Genomic DNA, 16,845 nt, shown 5'->3' on the forward strand with positions numbered 1-16,845 from the left:
CAGTCAAATCCTCTTTCTTTCCTCTTTATCTTGAGATTGAGATTGAATCTTTTCTCGGACCGACCAATCATAATACGCAGCTGCCATATTAAGAAACTTGCCAGCAAACATTCCTGTCTCTTTTCCTCGCCCTTTCTTTTTCGACGTCAAACGTCAAACGTCGAAGAAATATTAGTCATCAAACCAGCCCACCTGCTATTTTAGGCCTAGCACAATCACAACGTTAGCCTCACTGCCTCAGTATCGCCCTGTATCTCAGACCATACCTTATCAATATCCAAAAGGAACTAAAACATAAAGTATTGAGTAGACTATCATTTCACAAACGAGTCAAGTTTCTTGTGTATATTCATATTCGCACGCAGACAGTGAGCTGGTCGCTAGTCCAGGAATTTCACTTCCTCCAGACCTTGATTATCTATATTAAGGAAAACACACCTCCCAGTAGTCTTTCAGCCTAATGATCAATTTTTGCCTTACCAAACGCCCAGTTGCCAAATGTGGTAATGCGAAATCCTCTCAAGATCAAAATGTCTTAGGTTATACAAGAGCAGACCATAACATCTATGGTTCGCATTCTTAAAGAGGGACTTGATCATGCGTACGGTGTCAGTGTCCGGTATATTGCGAACTTGCCCTCTCAATGAATTCGAGTTCAAAGTTCAAATGCAAACAAATCCTGCGTCGAAACAAGCTGGATAGGAATTTGAATAGTACTCTTGACGTTTATTCATAAAGTTTTCAGCGGGGTATGGCTGGAAATGTAAGGAGCTAGACGATGTGGCCGACGAGCATTTCGATAGAGTTGCGGTGTTCCATTTTTTATTCTATATACATTGTTCTATTACCCGATCTATATTTTATGAGTTTTGCTTCTCCTGTAAGGATATTCGAAGAGTCGTCTCAAGCCAGTTTTCAAATAGAATTACATTTTAACATCTTACACTCTGTTTCTCTACCTCTCAATCATCACTTCAACACCCCCTCGATCTGCATCTTCCTCTCTTCAGCTTGTCTTTTCCTAATCCTATCCCTCCATCTAATCACCTCTGCACCAGCCATGCCCCCAATATATCCCGTGATATGCGATTGATAATCCAAAATTTGTTTGCCAGCAGCGCTGCTCGCTCTCCTCCAAGCTAAGACTTCCGACCCAAATAGCATTACTAGTGCTACCCATGAGGGAATCGATGGAGTGAGCCCAAAAAAGCTAATGCCCTTATCTCTTTTATACCACAAGTCTGCCGCCATAACCCCACATACCGCACCGGACGCACCGAGACCTGATGAAATAAAAGCACTTTTCCATACCCATCCTGCCATTGAAGCAAAGGAACATACAGCACCTATCGAGAAATATAGGGCGAGGAAATTTGCGCGACCAACTTCATCATGAAGATCAACTCCAAAGATGGCAAGAAAGACCATGTTCGGGAGAAAATGAGTGAAGGCTTGATGGGAAAAGACACCTCCAATCATTGATAATGCTCGAGGGTAGGCAGGAATGATCATAAAGTATTTGTTGAGCATTGTCCAACAAGGTGGCACACGCCAGAAGAAAAGTACCATAGTGTTAGCCAGAATTAGTGCAGAGACTGTGGCAACTGCGGGTGGAATTTCTGGAAACATGCGAGAGTCTCGGAGAGGGGGTATGTAGAAATGTGCCAATGTACACGAGACACCCACTGTTAAGAGAACAACTAGAGCGGAAGGCCAAAGACGAGTAAAAGCAGAAAATTCGGGAATAACATCAGGGACAGTTTCTTGCGCCTTTTTCTCAAAGTGTTTGAGCCATGGATGTTCACCTTTTCGACGAAGTTCTACTCGTGATCTTGGTTTGACGTGATCTAATGTGCCAGTGTTATATCGTATCTCATCTGCTTGGCTCAACTCTTCTTCCTTCTTCTTCTTTTCTAAAGCGGCTGCTTTTGCTTGATTGGCTTTCCTGATAGCATCTAATCCACTATCACCATATACACTTTTTTTCTCTTCTGCTGGCGCATTCGAATCATTTGGTTTGTACATATTGAGATTGATTCTTCCCCCCCTCGTTACACCACCTCCAACATTAGGCACATATATCCCAATTCTTTCGGAGTCTGAAACGATTTCTCCCTCAATCTCGGCTAGTTCTTGTTCGGCTCGTAAGGCTGCGTTCTCATCCTCATCAACTGGAACATTCTTTCTTAGCCATGCTAATGCGTTTCTCTGCGCGACTTCCTCCCAGTATGCTAAGGAACTAGGCTCATCTGGATCTGGTAAGGTTCCCGCCACTCTTCGTCCATGTATAACTCTCAGAAATCGTTCTGCCGAATCTACATCCATTACACGTCCAAAAATCGCCTGGATTTCCTCCTCTGTAATCGGATCCTCTCGATAATCTAGACCCATTTGATCTTCATAGTCTGCTGGTAGTTGGTCATATCTTGTATATATTGTCTTTCCAAGCGTAGCCTTTGGAGATAATTTCTTTGGAGGCAATTCCTTGGATAATGTCGAATTCTTTGGAATTTTTGAAGCCCTTCGTTTCGAGGCATAAAACCTCTTCGAGCAGTGCAACCCTAGAGCTCCTGACCAGCAACAGTTTTCAACCTCTGGTTTCCCTGCGCCTAGTCCCCTCCTTCGAAAAGGCGCCGACGATATCGAATACGGTCGTATAGCTCCATGAGCAAGCCTCGAGGCTAAACCATCAATTCTGCTGCATGTTTGTAGAGTGACCCAAGTTTGTAAGCACGAACTGCGTGCTGCAGGCCAAAGACTATTCATCTTCAACTTCTTACTATAATGTCATACCTTGCTTTGAATCATTGGATGAAGGAACCCCACTATGGTGTTCTTATTCGCCATCGAATTTCCTAGAGATTGGATTTGGAGATCATAGAAAATCTACGCGCACGGACCAATATGCGATAATTCCGCGCGGGCAGCTGTTGCCTCGACTTCAACCCCTCCATTCCTATCACTTATTACAATCTCTCAGATACAATCATCAATTCACGACATCTCGAAATTTTCTCTGTAAATTTCAAGAATTTGAAGAGCCAACACCTCTCTTGTTTACCGACAAAGGAATATCAGCTTTCACAAATTCCAACTTTAGGCATAGCCGCAAGAGCTATACACAACCCCTCCAACAGCATCCACAAACTTGATAAATAATTCTCAAATCTACCCAAATATCAACATGTCCGCCGACGCCCTCCCAATCTCCCCTGCCGCATTCGCAGAAGCTCTCAAAGATCTCCCCATGTCTACTCTTCACCTCAAAGCCGCCGAACTACGCAATTCCATCGCACATCTCGATTATTCTAACGAAGAATTGAAACCTTTCGCTGAAGGGAGAGCTCCCGAATGTGTAGACGGGAAGGCGGATGAAGATTGGTATGTTATTCTCCTTTGAATTCTTTTCCATACTTTACAAAAGAAGAATGCAATCCTCTTAGAAATAACTACTAATCAAATCTGACAGTATTGACGCCATTCGCGAAAACGAAATTGTAATAGCCCGCATGGAAACCCGCATCTCACTTCTCCGCACAGAAATCGAAGCTCGAGGTGGAGTATGGGGCGAATATGAAGCTGGCGCCGAACCTAAGCCAGAAGAAGATGTATCATCTCCCGCTCCTGCGACAAACGGCACAACCTCTGCGAATGAAGAAAGTAGGAGTAACCCTTGGGCCGATGGAACATTTACTACGGGACGAATTGTGGGAGGTGAAGTTGTGATGGATTCAACACCTGCAGCTACAGCAGCACCTCCAATGGCGAATGGGGTATCGGCGGCGAATGGAGTTACAACAAATGGAAACACTGCGACTACGAATACAGGAGGAAGATTGGACGATGAAGCTTTACGTCGAGCAATGGAATTACGGATGCGCGAAGATGCTGGTGCGGATGAGGAGGAAGGTATGCATTTGTGAGATGGTAACTCGTATTTCGTCTCACATAGTACCCGTTGGTAATCTTGGAAGATATCTGTTCGAGAAGGGCTTAAAATCACCGACTATGAGGAATGCTCTAAGAATAATCCTTGGAGACCCTGCCAACTACCCTTCGACTCGTTTTTTGGCTCATTTCCACACCTTTCAACACCGCAAGATCAATTAAGGAGCCTCAACGACCGGAACATCTATTTGCCTAACAATTACCCATAATTCAAACCAACACAATCTTAACGACCCCATACTCAACAATCAACCTTCTCAACAGGGTATGTCTTGAAAACTAAGAGTCAAATCCACTATAAAATAACAAAGCAAAGAAACAAAGTCACTGCAATCCAAAGGAGTCACTTGTAGTATCTAACAAGACGGGTTCTCCAACCATGGTATTCAACTCCCACCCTACAAGCAACAAGGTGATTATACCATAGAAACTCAACTTTCTCCGAATTCATCCACGCGAGCAAAACAGCAAACTCGTTCTTCATATCCCGGGTTTCCGCACAATATCTCTCAGTTATAACTCATTCCATCACATCTCATCATGATACCAGCTCATATTCTAAAAAATTCAATCTTCACATCTCACAAAAGTTTTTGCTCTATTTTTTATTTCATTTATTTTTTGGGCATCGGCGGCGTTATAGATACCATTTCCTTTCATTTTCTCTCTCCCTCTCGTGTTTATTGTTATAACTGGTCTTCTAGCTTTAAATAGAAGAAGAATTAAATTGTCGTTCAAGAGATCCATCTACCCATCCATCCATCTAGTCAGTTAGCTAGCTAGCTACCTACCTACCATAAATCTCCACGATAAAACTTTCCTTTGCCTTGGAATTATACAGATACAGATACGAATATGAAGATATAAAAATATGAAGATATAAAAACACAAAAAGACAAAAATACAAAGACGTGACGTGACGTGACGAATAATTCGTATTTTGTAGCAGATGATTGATTATAATAAATATCACGAATTAGGGAAGGCCAATATCAATACCAATACCAATACCAATACCAATGACAATGACAATACCAATACCAATGCCAATGACAATGACAACGATAAGGACAAGGACAATAAGAATATCATATCAATAAAAATAACGATGCAATATTACCTAATTACAAATACAATCAAGACGGAAGAAGAGAGGAAAGAATCGCAATCCTGGTATCAAAGAATCCCCAACCCGTCCAATCCAATCCAGTCCATGGACATGGATATACTATTAACAACGTACGCATCCGTTCTTCTGAAAACATATCATATCCCTCCCTCATCTACCCAACCAATCATTTTCCCAGTCTCCTCACTATTAATCGATCCCCCACCTACCCACCTACCCACTCACCCTCCCCCCCCCTCCACCCCCCACCCACACCAACCACCTAAACATCCTCTCTCCCTGCGCTCCCCCCCCTCCCCGCCACAGAAGTCCTACTCTTCCTCTCCCTCAAACTTCTCCTTCCCCCCGCCCAACTCCTCCTCCCCTCGTCCACCACCAACGGCACGCCCGTATATCTCAAAACCGGTACGCTCATGCCATACGCCCGCGTCTTGCCCTCTGCATCATGCTGATCAATCTCGACTCGGACCACCACGTCTAGACTTCCATCTCCGCTCTTGCCGTGATATTGCGGATCCGCTGCTTTGTATGCGCTTCCTGCGCCCTGTTCGCCCTTGTGGAGGGGGGAGTGTCCATCTTTTGGTGTTTCCGAGGCGGGGAGATCGTAGGGTCCTGAGGAGGAATCAACTGGCGTTTCAGCATTTCCATTCTGGGCCGGAATGGAAGATGCCGAGGAAGGTGAATTTTCTGTAAGAACTGCCCAATTTCGACTTGGCATCGTGACAGTATTACTCTTACTACTCTTCTTCTCATCTCCCGGATCTCTATCAAAGAAGCTCAACAGTGTCTCATCAGTCTCTTTATCTAAATGATGAATTTTATTTCTCTTCGCTAAAAGATTTGCGACCGCTTGCGGAGGAGGCTTATTAACAATGGCTGAAGAAATGATATTCGCCATATACTTGTAATCTGTTGAAACTGGTATGTTCAAGTGAGGATTTGAGTAGAAACGTCCAACGGCAGCGAGATGTACGTCGCCACCAAGAATGGTGATACGGACTGAGAATTCGGATGCGAGGGATTGAAGTTGTTTGATAATGTAGTGACGTTCTTTTTTGTGGGTATGTGCTGTATAATGATCATCGAGATCATCAAGAAGATCTACACTGCCATCGAAATGATTGAAGAAACTTCCACCTAGCAATGAGGGTTAGCAAGTACTATAGATAAATGGATGTATCAAATATCGCTAACCAAATCCAAATCGCTTATTCATAAATTTGAGTGGGCCCATTAAGGGGCTTGAAAAAATATTCTCTAGCCATGTCAAACGCTACAAATATTAGCATCATATCATGTTTGAATTGTAATATTAGACTTACTGGGTATGCGATAGGGATTCCGAGTAAAATAATAAGATGCTGAATAGGATTTGGAGAATCTTTTGCGGCTGTAAGTTCTTCTCGAAGACGATCGAAAATTTTCTTGTATGTTTCTGGATAGTTGACTTGATGACGTGTACGCTAGATTAAAGGTCAATATATTCCCTGGTTGATAATTCTGACTACTTACTTCCGTTCTAGCATCAATACCAAAGAAAGCAACTCTTGCGCCTAATCTTGCATAGATACTACGGGAGCGCTCTGCTACATATGGCTGCAAATTATTAGCTTTATCTTTTAAGACAACGCGAAATTACTTACACCGGGGCTATCACCAATAATATAACTTGGATCAGGAACGTCATTTTCCAATACATATGTATTTTCTATTTGACGTGGATCAATTCCACCTCCATTCGTGGACATGGTCTGAGGTGCATCTGAGAAATATTAGTATAGGACAAAAGAATGGTCCGAGGAACAACGCACCAGTCGTGAATGTAGATGCCGGAGGTGCAAGATGATGCTGAAAGAGTAAATAGTATTTATGAGCAACACCACCAATACCGCGGAAAACGGGACAACGCATAAATTCATCAACGTATGAACCAAAGCCATCAATGATCTATTGAATTGATTAGTAGCTAAACCTATCATGAGACAAAAGACACCTACGTCATGATCATCCCAAAGATTGACTTGAGGGATCTTGCCATTCATCGCAGCAAAAGGTTCTGTGGAATACCTGTACCCTAAAGTTAATTTTCGTAGCCTAAATCTTCCACTCCAACCATTGACTTACCAGCGAATATAATTCTTGACATAATAATCATCACAGTCTCTCCTCAACTGTTCGGGAAAAGGATACTCCCTTCTCTTGATAGGATTGCCAATATCAGTCCAAGGTCTCAGAGGACCATTGACTCTAATTCCATCATTATAAATCTGGTCTCCACCACCAAGCCTATCGAATGTTAGTCTGTACCAATCCGAAAATCGAGGGTATCCCTACATCACATGGAAAGGAGCTTCCTCATGTTTTCGTGCGACATCTCTCCAAAGACAAGCACCACTATAAGCTCCCTCATCTGTTCCTACGCTAAATCCATTACAAGAATGAAACATTATTCTCATACTCTCGGTAACCGCTGGTACGAAAAAGGTTTGTCTATCCGTCTTTCCTCCTTCAGCAAATGTGAGACCGGGAATTGTGTATTCGCATCGAAGTTCTTCTTGTAGCATTGGAACTTGGATATGAAATCTCCAAAAAGTATTCGCAACATCTGCATAAAGCTTGACTCCTCTAACTTTGATTTCTTCCAAATCGCTAGAAGTATTAGACACTCCATTTTGTTGTAGAATATTGCCATTTGATGCTTGTGCTAGGTGTACGTTCTCGGAATAATCTACCCCGTTAATAATCCCCGGCGCTTGATCATGACCATTCAATTGTTCACTCCCAGTGGCAATACCCGCCCCATTACCATTTTGTGCAGCCTGTCTCCTCTCTTGGACTCGTAATCTCAACTCCGGTACTGCATCTTCCCTGACCGTATGCGAATCAACCACAATCAACACACTCCCAAACCAAACATCATTTTCCATCCGTCTATAATTAAGCAACGGACCACACTTAACCGTTGCCCCCGCGCCAGTCCTCTGTACCCCATTCACGGCATCCCTATGCTCCAATTCCTCTTGTTCCCTCCTCGCAGCTTCAAGTTCCTCGGACTGCGCATTCCCAGCTAGTACAATTGGTCGATGCGGACTGGGTGAACCTTTGCCTTGAACTCGCGATTTGTTAAGAAAACCAGCCAAATCCTCTTTTTCATTTCTGCCCTCTACTCCTCGAGCTCCGATGTTTGCATGATTGGAAAATGCGGTGGATTCTTGGTGGCGCCATGGATTCGAGGATGCGTGGGTGTCGATGTGCTCTTTTCCGTGCAGGAGATCGTCCCGATAGTGAGCTGCCATTGTTTATGGGAGCTGGGAATTCGGAAGCTGTGAATTATGTGTATGTATGGTTATTCGTGTTTTTTGTCGGTGATGTGCGCGAGGGAGAAGTAGAAGATTAAATTGTTGATCCGTTTTTAAAGTAAATGATACGGCCCGTCCGCGTTTCTACCAGTTGACCCAAATGCGTAATATAATGCTTTGTGCAACCTCGAGATTACTCGCTGAGTAGGTTCCCTCTGATCGCAATTAGACAGGTGCCTACCTAGGTATAGAAATGTCAATTCACTCCCTCACAGGACATAGAATCCAAAACAAGATAGAAGTTTCTGCTTCCTGAAAAGCGAATGTCACCGTGGCAATGACAACAAAAGCGAAAAAGACCAACAACAACAACAATTATCATTCATTTCTATCAAAAACAAGTTAAATTCTCACTTTCCCCAATTTCTCTTGGCTTATACAACGCCAAGAATGTAATCAAATACAAAGAAATTATATGGTAGACCTATCGCATCTGGTGGGGCTTGAAGTTCTCCATCAGAATCACGGACCAGCAGGGAAAGGGCGATCATTTATGTATGAAGTAATGTGTGAACTTTGAAGTTTGTAAAAATCCTTGTCGGAGTACGAATTGGATCAAGGTAGGAGATGCATTTCCTCTCTTTGACCAATGGGAGATGGTTTATGGTTTAGAGTTTGTCGATATATTCTCCTCTTCTTTCCCTTGCAGCGGCTACGTCGAATCGAATGAGGGACTATTATACTACACTCGGGATCTAATATACCATAACCCATACGATCATACCAGCTGATATCTTCACACCAGCCATCTTCAAAGATCTAATAACAACCTTAGCCGATAAATAGCGCATACGCTATCCTCACATGTAGTTCACTAGTTTCAAGTCAACGATCGATTAGCTGACGCAGTCGATGAGGTAGTCTCCTTGGCACGGATGAAAGTAGCCTTATGAAGAGAATTGCTAGGTCTTACATGAACTACATAATATCGTATTCGGATTTACACATAGGTCCACGGGTAGGTAGGTATGTAGCGGTACTGTTTGGAAGGAATAATTATGAATCGCAATGGGTTTGATGGTTGATGGTTTATTTAGTTTATCATTCTAATGCTTATGGATATCGTTTCTGGGCATGGTGAGCTTGTGATTGCTTGTTCAAACCTCTTCACCGTCCGTCTCGTCGATATTCGCACATACCACACGGCAATCATAACCATGGATCCCAGAAATCAACTCGCGTATTAGCCATCCCGCAAATCTTTGTTCGATGCAGTAGTTCGAGTAGAAGTCGAGCAACATTCCATTGAAACGTCCCAAACACCATTCTTACTGTAAACATTGTGCGCCTCGGTCGATACGAATCGAGTCGAGTCGAGTCGAGTCAAAACTAACACACCCTGACCCTCGCCCTCACCATCACCCTCATCCTCACAAACCACAAACTCTCGAAACCACCACCGGTCTCGGTTGCACATTCTCATTCGCCTCATCCATATACCTATTCCCCCAATCCTTCACCTCCCTCTCCAACCCCTCAATACTCTCACATCTCAGTATCTTCACTCTATCCCCCTCCCCCTCCCCCTCTCCCCCCCTCATCAAGGGTTCCAACACCCTCAAAATCCACGTCCGACACGTAATTTCCCCCTCATTCAGCGTCCCATCCAGACTTCTAAAAACCCCATTCACATACTCCTCTTGCCCATCCGGAATCGCCGCAATCTGAACAAGACAAACAAGAAGCGCTTCTTTCAAAATCCCTCGGGTGCTTCCGTGATCGACAGTCCAGCCCGCACCGCGGTTTCGGACGTGGTATTTGATACCGCCTTTTTGCGCGCTGTGGTGCAGGTAGAGTGCCCAGTGGAAGTCGTCGGCTTGGTTGGGATATCCGCGGTTGAAGAGGACGATGTAGAGGGCGTTGGGTTGGAGAGTTGATAGGGACATGGTGGGATTGATGTGGTTAGAATTGGAGTTGTGAGTTTGAGTGACTGTAGGCTTCTTTCATAGGTAGGTAGGTAGGTAGGTAGATATGTGTGATTATTTCTCTCGATGACCAGTTTACTGATTTGGCGATACTACTTTGGTGGTACTACTTTGGTGATACTACTTTGGTGATACTACTTTGGTGATACTACTTTGGTAATAATAGATACTTCTATGAGTGAATAGCCCTCCATAACATATCAACCATCAAAAAGATTTGTGAGATAAAAATGCATTTTTAAATATAAGAAGATACCTTTTAAGGAGGACATACTAAATATTTACACCCAAGTATCAACCACATATAAATGATTACTCCCATTACTTAATTGCTAGGTATTCGCGATATTTTCATACTCTAGACTCCCAAATCGTGAAGACAAATAGACAATTTCTAGCACAGTAAAAGCACATCGTTATTCATTTCACCGCAACAATCTTGATCATATAAATTCCATACAAGTCCATATAGTTATCAAGAATACTTACTTACTTACAATTTCTCTAACATTTCAACTCTATCATAAGTTTATTCGACGATTTCATAAATCTAATTATAATCTTTTATTTACTTGCGTTTGTATATATAACTAGCTGATACATATCGTATATACTTGAATATTCATATGAAAATACTTATATCCTTAGGGACCTATTCATTATCAATATTATTAGGTATCATCATCACCAGCTGCAAACAATCAAATCTGCGTACGATAGAGGAAAAAGAAAAATTAGATATTTAGGTTTAAGATCCTGAATCCATAACTCGAAAAATTCAAATCCTACCTACTTACTACTAACTTTGGATACGTACCTGACTATCCTATCCCATATCTTATTGCGGAGTATTAGTGTTACTAGATAGATACTAGATAGATATCCTAATAATCATTCATACTCTACGAACACCTACATACCATAATACGATCCGACCAATTATCTTACTCAAGATGTTTAGAAAAGAAATTAATAAATCGAATGAATGAATGAATGAATCGAACGAACGAGCCTACGGAGTAATGAAACGGAACTACGATAGTTTACTCGTATATACATATCTAGTATATACTAGGAATATATATATATATATATATATATATATATATACTAAGTACCTACTAATACTCAAGTCAGCCGATCAAAATGTAACGGTTCAGGTTCCCACGTTCCAACCCAGAACTGCGGTTTGTGTGTGGTTACACGACATACCTTCCTTGTGTTTTGATACCTGGTGACCCCAACTCGAGTCTGGGTGTGTAGAGAGGGAGGTACTAGGTATGTATTGTAGTGTATGGGAATTGAAGGGGTGGTGGTGTTGGAAGTGCTGATTTGGAATACCTACCTAGGTATCTACCTAGTAGTCGACACCGCTTTTCTAGGTATGATATGATATGTTATGTGTGTGGATAATAAATTGCAATTGCAATTGCGGGCGGAAAGTTGGATGGTATACTTATATTTTAAGTTAGCGGTAATGTAATTATCATATCCTCGGTATTTATCTACTTTGTATACTAAGTAATATCATAAGCGCAATAAGAAATGCATCTGTCTACTTAGTATCTACTACCTAGGTATGTATCTCTCCTCAAACAACCCGAGAACACCTCCTAGTAAAGATGAACCCAAACGCTTAAAAGATCATCACTCTTCTGTGTTTAGTTTCGAGTTTCGAGTTTCATATCTCGAGAGCGGATACATACATAGATTCGTAGGTATGGAGAGAAAATTATTCAGGGTCCACTCCATATTTTCATGGCTTGATTAACGGATTACTGATTAGGGGTCTGGGAGAAATCGAGGAAAAGGGCAGGTGTGTGGACGTACGGACTACGGAGTATGCATTGCGCGGGCTGGGGAGGGACGTGATAAGTAGATGGATGGGTACTTGCTACTCGGTATGTTTTCTTAGCAAGGAGGCTCGGAGGCAAGTTTCTGGCTCGTCTGGGCTGGCTGTATGGTAGGTCGGTGGATGGACGGGATTCTGTGGGGATGAATGGATCGGGGGATGGGTAGGTGGGGGATTGCGTTTTGGATACCTGGTAGGTACTTATCTGAGGGTTGAGGAATTGGGGATCGATGGTTTGGTTTCTCGATTATGTGAATAGGATGGTGATGGATGGGAGGGGGAGGTGTGAAAGATGGAGATGAGTGAAGTGAGTAGGTGAAGATATAAAAGAATTGAACATGATACTAGATAATTCTCATTTCATTTCGTAACTCGACAACAATACGATACACCACAACATCCCAAATCTAACCTCGGATATCACCTCTCCTTCATCAAACATAACAGATCATTGCATTGCCCCTCGTGGCGAGGGTTACATTATATGGGGCAGCAAGGGGGATAAGCAAGGGGGAATGTGAGAATTTGAGAATGGACAATAACATACCCCAGTTACTTCGTTTCTATGGAGTACCAAGTATGTATGTATCTCCAGTCAGTAGAAACCAATTTCCGTCTCTTATGTGTATATGTTTCCATCCTTCATTCTCACAAAGACTGGATGGATTGGATTATCGCAATTGAAATGAATGCATCCATGGATTTCACCATTGATCATCAGAGGAATCAAATATGCTGAGAAACATTACCATCGACTAGATTGTGAGATTGTATCTCGTTTCTCCCTACTAAACTAGATCGCAATCGCTTGGCCGTTTAAGCAACCCAACCCCTGGTTATCGATAAAGGGATTCATTTATTCATTTATTCAATTACCTACTACCTAGTACGAGTAGGTTTTCAATCATTCAATCATTCATTCATTCTTTCGTATTATCTACTCAAGGTAGTATGTGTGACTAAAAACATATTGGAATCCTTTTGCATATCATACATCCATATCATCCATACCATCCATACCGACCATACCGACCTTTCATCCAAGCCTCAATTATTAATAAGTGCATACGATACAGAATACGAACTTGGTCTTGTCAATTGCATCTCTGACATCACTTCCAATCCCATTCATCATTCTCCCTCTTCTGTTTTCTTACTTGTTCTCACTTCAAATCAATTAAACCAAGATCGAAAAGACACATACCATCAAAGTCTTGTCACATTCAATCCCAATCGTGGAGACTATCTGGAATAGAGACCATCACCATCACCACCAACATCACCATCACCATCCTCCCATCCCATCCCATCTCATCCCTTCCGCTCGGACTCGAAGCAATATCAAAATAGAAGTTACAGAGTACAACAAACGAATCCAAACTACCCAAGGACTTATCATTAGCCAGTCTAATCACTCGTTACACCATTGTCATTGTCGATCCTTCAAACTATAACTTCCTACAATTCTATATTTGTTACAAAGGTTTCCATTCAATTGGTGCTGGAAAATTCAATTGATGACTGTGGATTAAGATTGGCTACTTCATCAACCTACCAGCCACGAAAGCCACCAATCATAATCATCCATACCTTTCATACTTCTATACCTCTCACACGAGACGACTCCATTTCTCGGGAATCTTAACTCAAACTCAATATTTACTTGCATATACAATACCCAAGACTCACTTGAAGCAATACTTCTCAAGGGATTATCGAAAAGGATCCATCCCATCCCGCATATTTCAAACCAGCATTTCCCTGCTTGAGGATCCTCCCATTCGAAACAAGCCGCAACCACAGAATGAGTGAACTGCGCAACGTCACCTTCATGCGTTAAACTTTTCCTACGATCATCTCCTCATTTTATAATCCTATAGACGTTTCTTCTCCTCTCACCATATCAAAGAATTGAGGAATCATGTCTATAGATGTTGCTCTACAATCCGTTGCATTCTATATATTATCCTGCGCTACGTGCGCCAAAATTAGCCATAGAAGGAAAGCCAAAGAACAAGCCAAACGAGAACGAGTCGAAAAACATGCATTGGAAACCGAACAACCGGGCCTGTATAGGCATCCTTCCCCATTCTCGACGAATCCATATTGGACAGAAGAAATCATGATGGGGCCCGGTCCACCGAATAAAAAAGGGAATAAGAAGGATAAGAATGGAAGTCAGAGAGGATTGAATACAGCAGGACAAGGGAGTAGTTATGCGAGTAGTGCGGGGATGAGTACGGACACAGGGAGTAGTCCTACGGTTGTTGAAGAAGGGTCTCGAATATCGGGAGAGGGGTGGAATAGGAAACGATATCAACGGGAAGATGAGCAACTTTGGGGTAGGGAAACTTATGGACCGGGTCATAGAATTATGGATGCAATTACAAGAGCTTCGGAATCCGCGGGGAGAATGTTCAATATGGATGGGAGACCTAGTAGTAAACATGGATCGGATGGGAATCCAGAGTCGTATTATATTGCGAGGAACCCGCCAGTGAACGATTTACATCCACCAATTGTTAGTACGGCGCCAAGGAGTAGAGAAGAAACGAGATGGATGATACAACCACCTCCTTCGGCAAAAGTAATGGAGGGGAAGGAGAGAGTAGTCAGTACTAGTAGAAATCGAGCAGGCAGTCATGGGAGTAGTCGAAGAGGTACAGAAGGTCAACCATTAGGACGAATCGTCACGGAAAAACTTATCGATGCCAAAGTTCAACGTGGAGAAACTCCTTCCAAATTAGAAATCCGTTCTTTCACAAACAGAGGTCAACAACACGATCGAAACAGAAGTTCATCGACAGATTCCTGCAGCTCTTCAGATGGATACACAACGAGACGATCCAGAAAACCATCTCCAATCACGGTTCCCAAAGCTGGAAATAGTAAGCCCCGTGGAAAAGCAGAGCATATTCCCATACGAGACTTGGAAGTGGCAACAGAGATGCGGGAAACGAATGCGAATGGGAGGCCTCTTCTAGCGACCATTGTTAGCTCGTCAAATGTAGTTTCACAGTTACATAAGAGTCAAAGTACAGATTTGCCATTGAGAGAATTGCCGGGATCGACTACTGGCAATGGAAATGAAAATGGAAATGGAAATTCGTGGATGAATGCCAGGGAATATAGAGCTGCAGCTGCTAGTGAACCGCTTCCGGATACGAAGAGAGAGGTGGCTATGACAATGAATGAGGGAAAATCATCAAAACCGAAACATGTGGAGGGATGTCCTACGCATGGTGATTTACAGGCATAAATGTCACTTTCTTGGGGGTACGATGGGGAAACCCATACATGATTATGATTCTCGCCTGACCACAGCGTTTATTTCTTATGTTCTCGTTTTCTTTTCTTTTGTTTCTCTACTTGGGGAATGATAGTTCCATTTTGCCAATCCAATTTTTGTCTGTTTTTGTCTGGTTTCAAAACTGTTGGGTTTAGCATATCGAAATCATTGGTCTTGATTGGTATTGATTTGGGTAGTGAACAATGGAGCAGGCGTTATAAAACTTCGGCCAGGGAATACATATGTCTTGGGCTTGGTAGCGAAAAGAATGGTGTATAGGTGTTTGGGGATTAAAGATTTGTTTACTTGTTTGTTTTACTTCTTTGTGTGTTTAAATTTTGTTTGTGTATGGGAATGGGTATTTTTCTCTCTTTTCTTCTTCTTCTTGGAGATAGGATGGCGTTTAGCATTTTGGCGGGCGGCAAGCGGACTTGATTGGTCTGGGGTTGGAGTGGGAATGGGCGTTGAAAAGGGGTTCGGGTGTTTATGGGTGAATGGTTTTGATGTTTTTTTTTATGAGATTTGGAGGGGTTGTGGGGGGGGGGGGGGGGAGGGAAAGGATGTGTATATGCATTGTGATGTGGTTATGATTTGTGAGATGTGCTCTTGAGGAGACTTGGGAAATTGGGATGGGAAGGGGAGGGTGAGGGGGAGGGAAAGCGGGCGAAAGACAGGAAAGGGGAATGATGAATTTGTTTGAGTTGAGTTGAATTGAAGAATCAGGAGGAAGAGAAAAGAATGAAGAATATAAGAAAGGAGGGGGGAAGGTACGAGAGGATTAAGGCAGAATAGGCGAATAGGAGGATAGGAGAACCGAAGGAATTCAAAGCAAATCAAATTACATCAAATGAAAACAGTCCAGAAAATTACATCAAATGAAAATTAACAATTCAAATCATATCATGTCATATCGTATCGTATCGTATCATGTTGTATCTCATTTATTCATTCATGTGTAAATCCAGTTCTTGATGTAAAGTCGATGTTCAAGTTTGTGAAATGTAGTGAAATGTAGTGAAACATGATGAAATATAATAAAATTCAAAATCATTATTACTACCATTTATAATACCATTAGAAAAGAAAAGAAAAGCCATCCATACTTCTAAGAACACTGAACTCCCCGCACAACAGGAGAGAGAATACGATAAGGTATATATATTATAGATAATGAGTAGTTGAACCATTTACATTCACATTCACATTCACATTCCACTCCCACTCCCATTTCCACTTCATTCTCACTCCCATTTCCACTTCATTTCAACCCCCAACAATCTGAACAGATATTTCGAACAAATCTTTTCCATTGATATATTTATTCTCCAATAATATTCTCTACC

At 42.3% G+C, this 16,845-nt stretch overlaps 5 protein-coding genes across 5 annotated transcripts; 2 read left to right on the plus strand and 3 right to left on the minus strand.

Annotated features, from left to right (window-relative positions):
* Window positions 1–969: 969 nt before the first annotated feature.
* EAE98_002515 (uncharacterized protein) lies at window positions 970–2,766 on the minus strand (the record flags this gene model as incomplete). The annotated part of the gene is made up of 1 exon (XM_038950135.1): window positions 970–2,766. One exon carries the CDS (start codon window positions 2,764–2,766, stop codon window positions 970–972), a length of 1,797 nt encoding a protein of 598 aa, XP_038813874.1.
* Window positions 2,767–3,184: 418 nt separating this feature from the next.
* Window positions 3,185–3,923, plus strand: EAE98_002516 (uncharacterized protein; the record flags this gene model as incomplete). The annotated part of the gene is made up of 2 exons (XM_038950136.1): window positions 3,185–3,381; window positions 3,470–3,923. 2 exons carry the CDS (start codon window positions 3,185–3,187, stop codon window positions 3,921–3,923), a joined length of 651 nt encoding a protein of 216 aa, XP_038813875.1.
* Window positions 3,924–5,339: 1,416 nt separating this feature from the next.
* On the minus strand, window positions 5,340–8,373 carry EAE98_002517 (uncharacterized protein; the record flags this gene model as incomplete). The annotated part of the gene is made up of 9 exons (XM_038950137.1): window positions 5,340–6,214; window positions 6,272–6,350; window positions 6,400–6,540; window positions 6,590–6,673; window positions 6,721–6,839; window positions 6,889–7,024; window positions 7,075–7,144; window positions 7,202–7,363; window positions 7,412–8,373. 9 exons carry the CDS (start codon window positions 8,371–8,373, stop codon window positions 5,340–5,342), a joined length of 2,628 nt encoding a protein of 875 aa, XP_038813876.1.
* Window positions 8,374–9,806: 1,433 nt separating this feature from the next.
* EAE98_002518 (uncharacterized protein) lies at window positions 9,807–10,322 on the minus strand (the record flags this gene model as incomplete). Its single annotated transcript, XM_038950138.1, has 1 exon — window positions 9,807–10,322. The coding sequence occupies one exon, from the start codon at window positions 10,320–10,322 to the stop codon at window positions 9,807–9,809; it is 516 nt and encodes a 171-aa protein (XP_038813877.1).
* Window positions 10,323–14,134: 3,812 nt separating this feature from the next.
* Window positions 14,135–15,472, plus strand: EAE98_002519 (uncharacterized protein; the record flags this gene model as incomplete). Its single annotated transcript, XM_038950139.1, has 1 exon — window positions 14,135–15,472. One exon carries the CDS (start codon window positions 14,135–14,137, stop codon window positions 15,470–15,472), a length of 1,338 nt encoding a protein of 445 aa, XP_038813878.1.
* Window positions 15,473–16,845: the final 1,373 nt, after the last annotated feature.

Source organism: Botrytis deweyae (assembly GCF_014898535.1).
Source record: "Botrytis deweyae strain B1 chromosome Unknown BDEW_004, whole genome shotgun sequence".
Classification (NCBI taxonomy): domain Eukaryota; kingdom Fungi; phylum Ascomycota; class Leotiomycetes; order Helotiales; family Sclerotiniaceae; genus Botrytis; species Botrytis deweyae.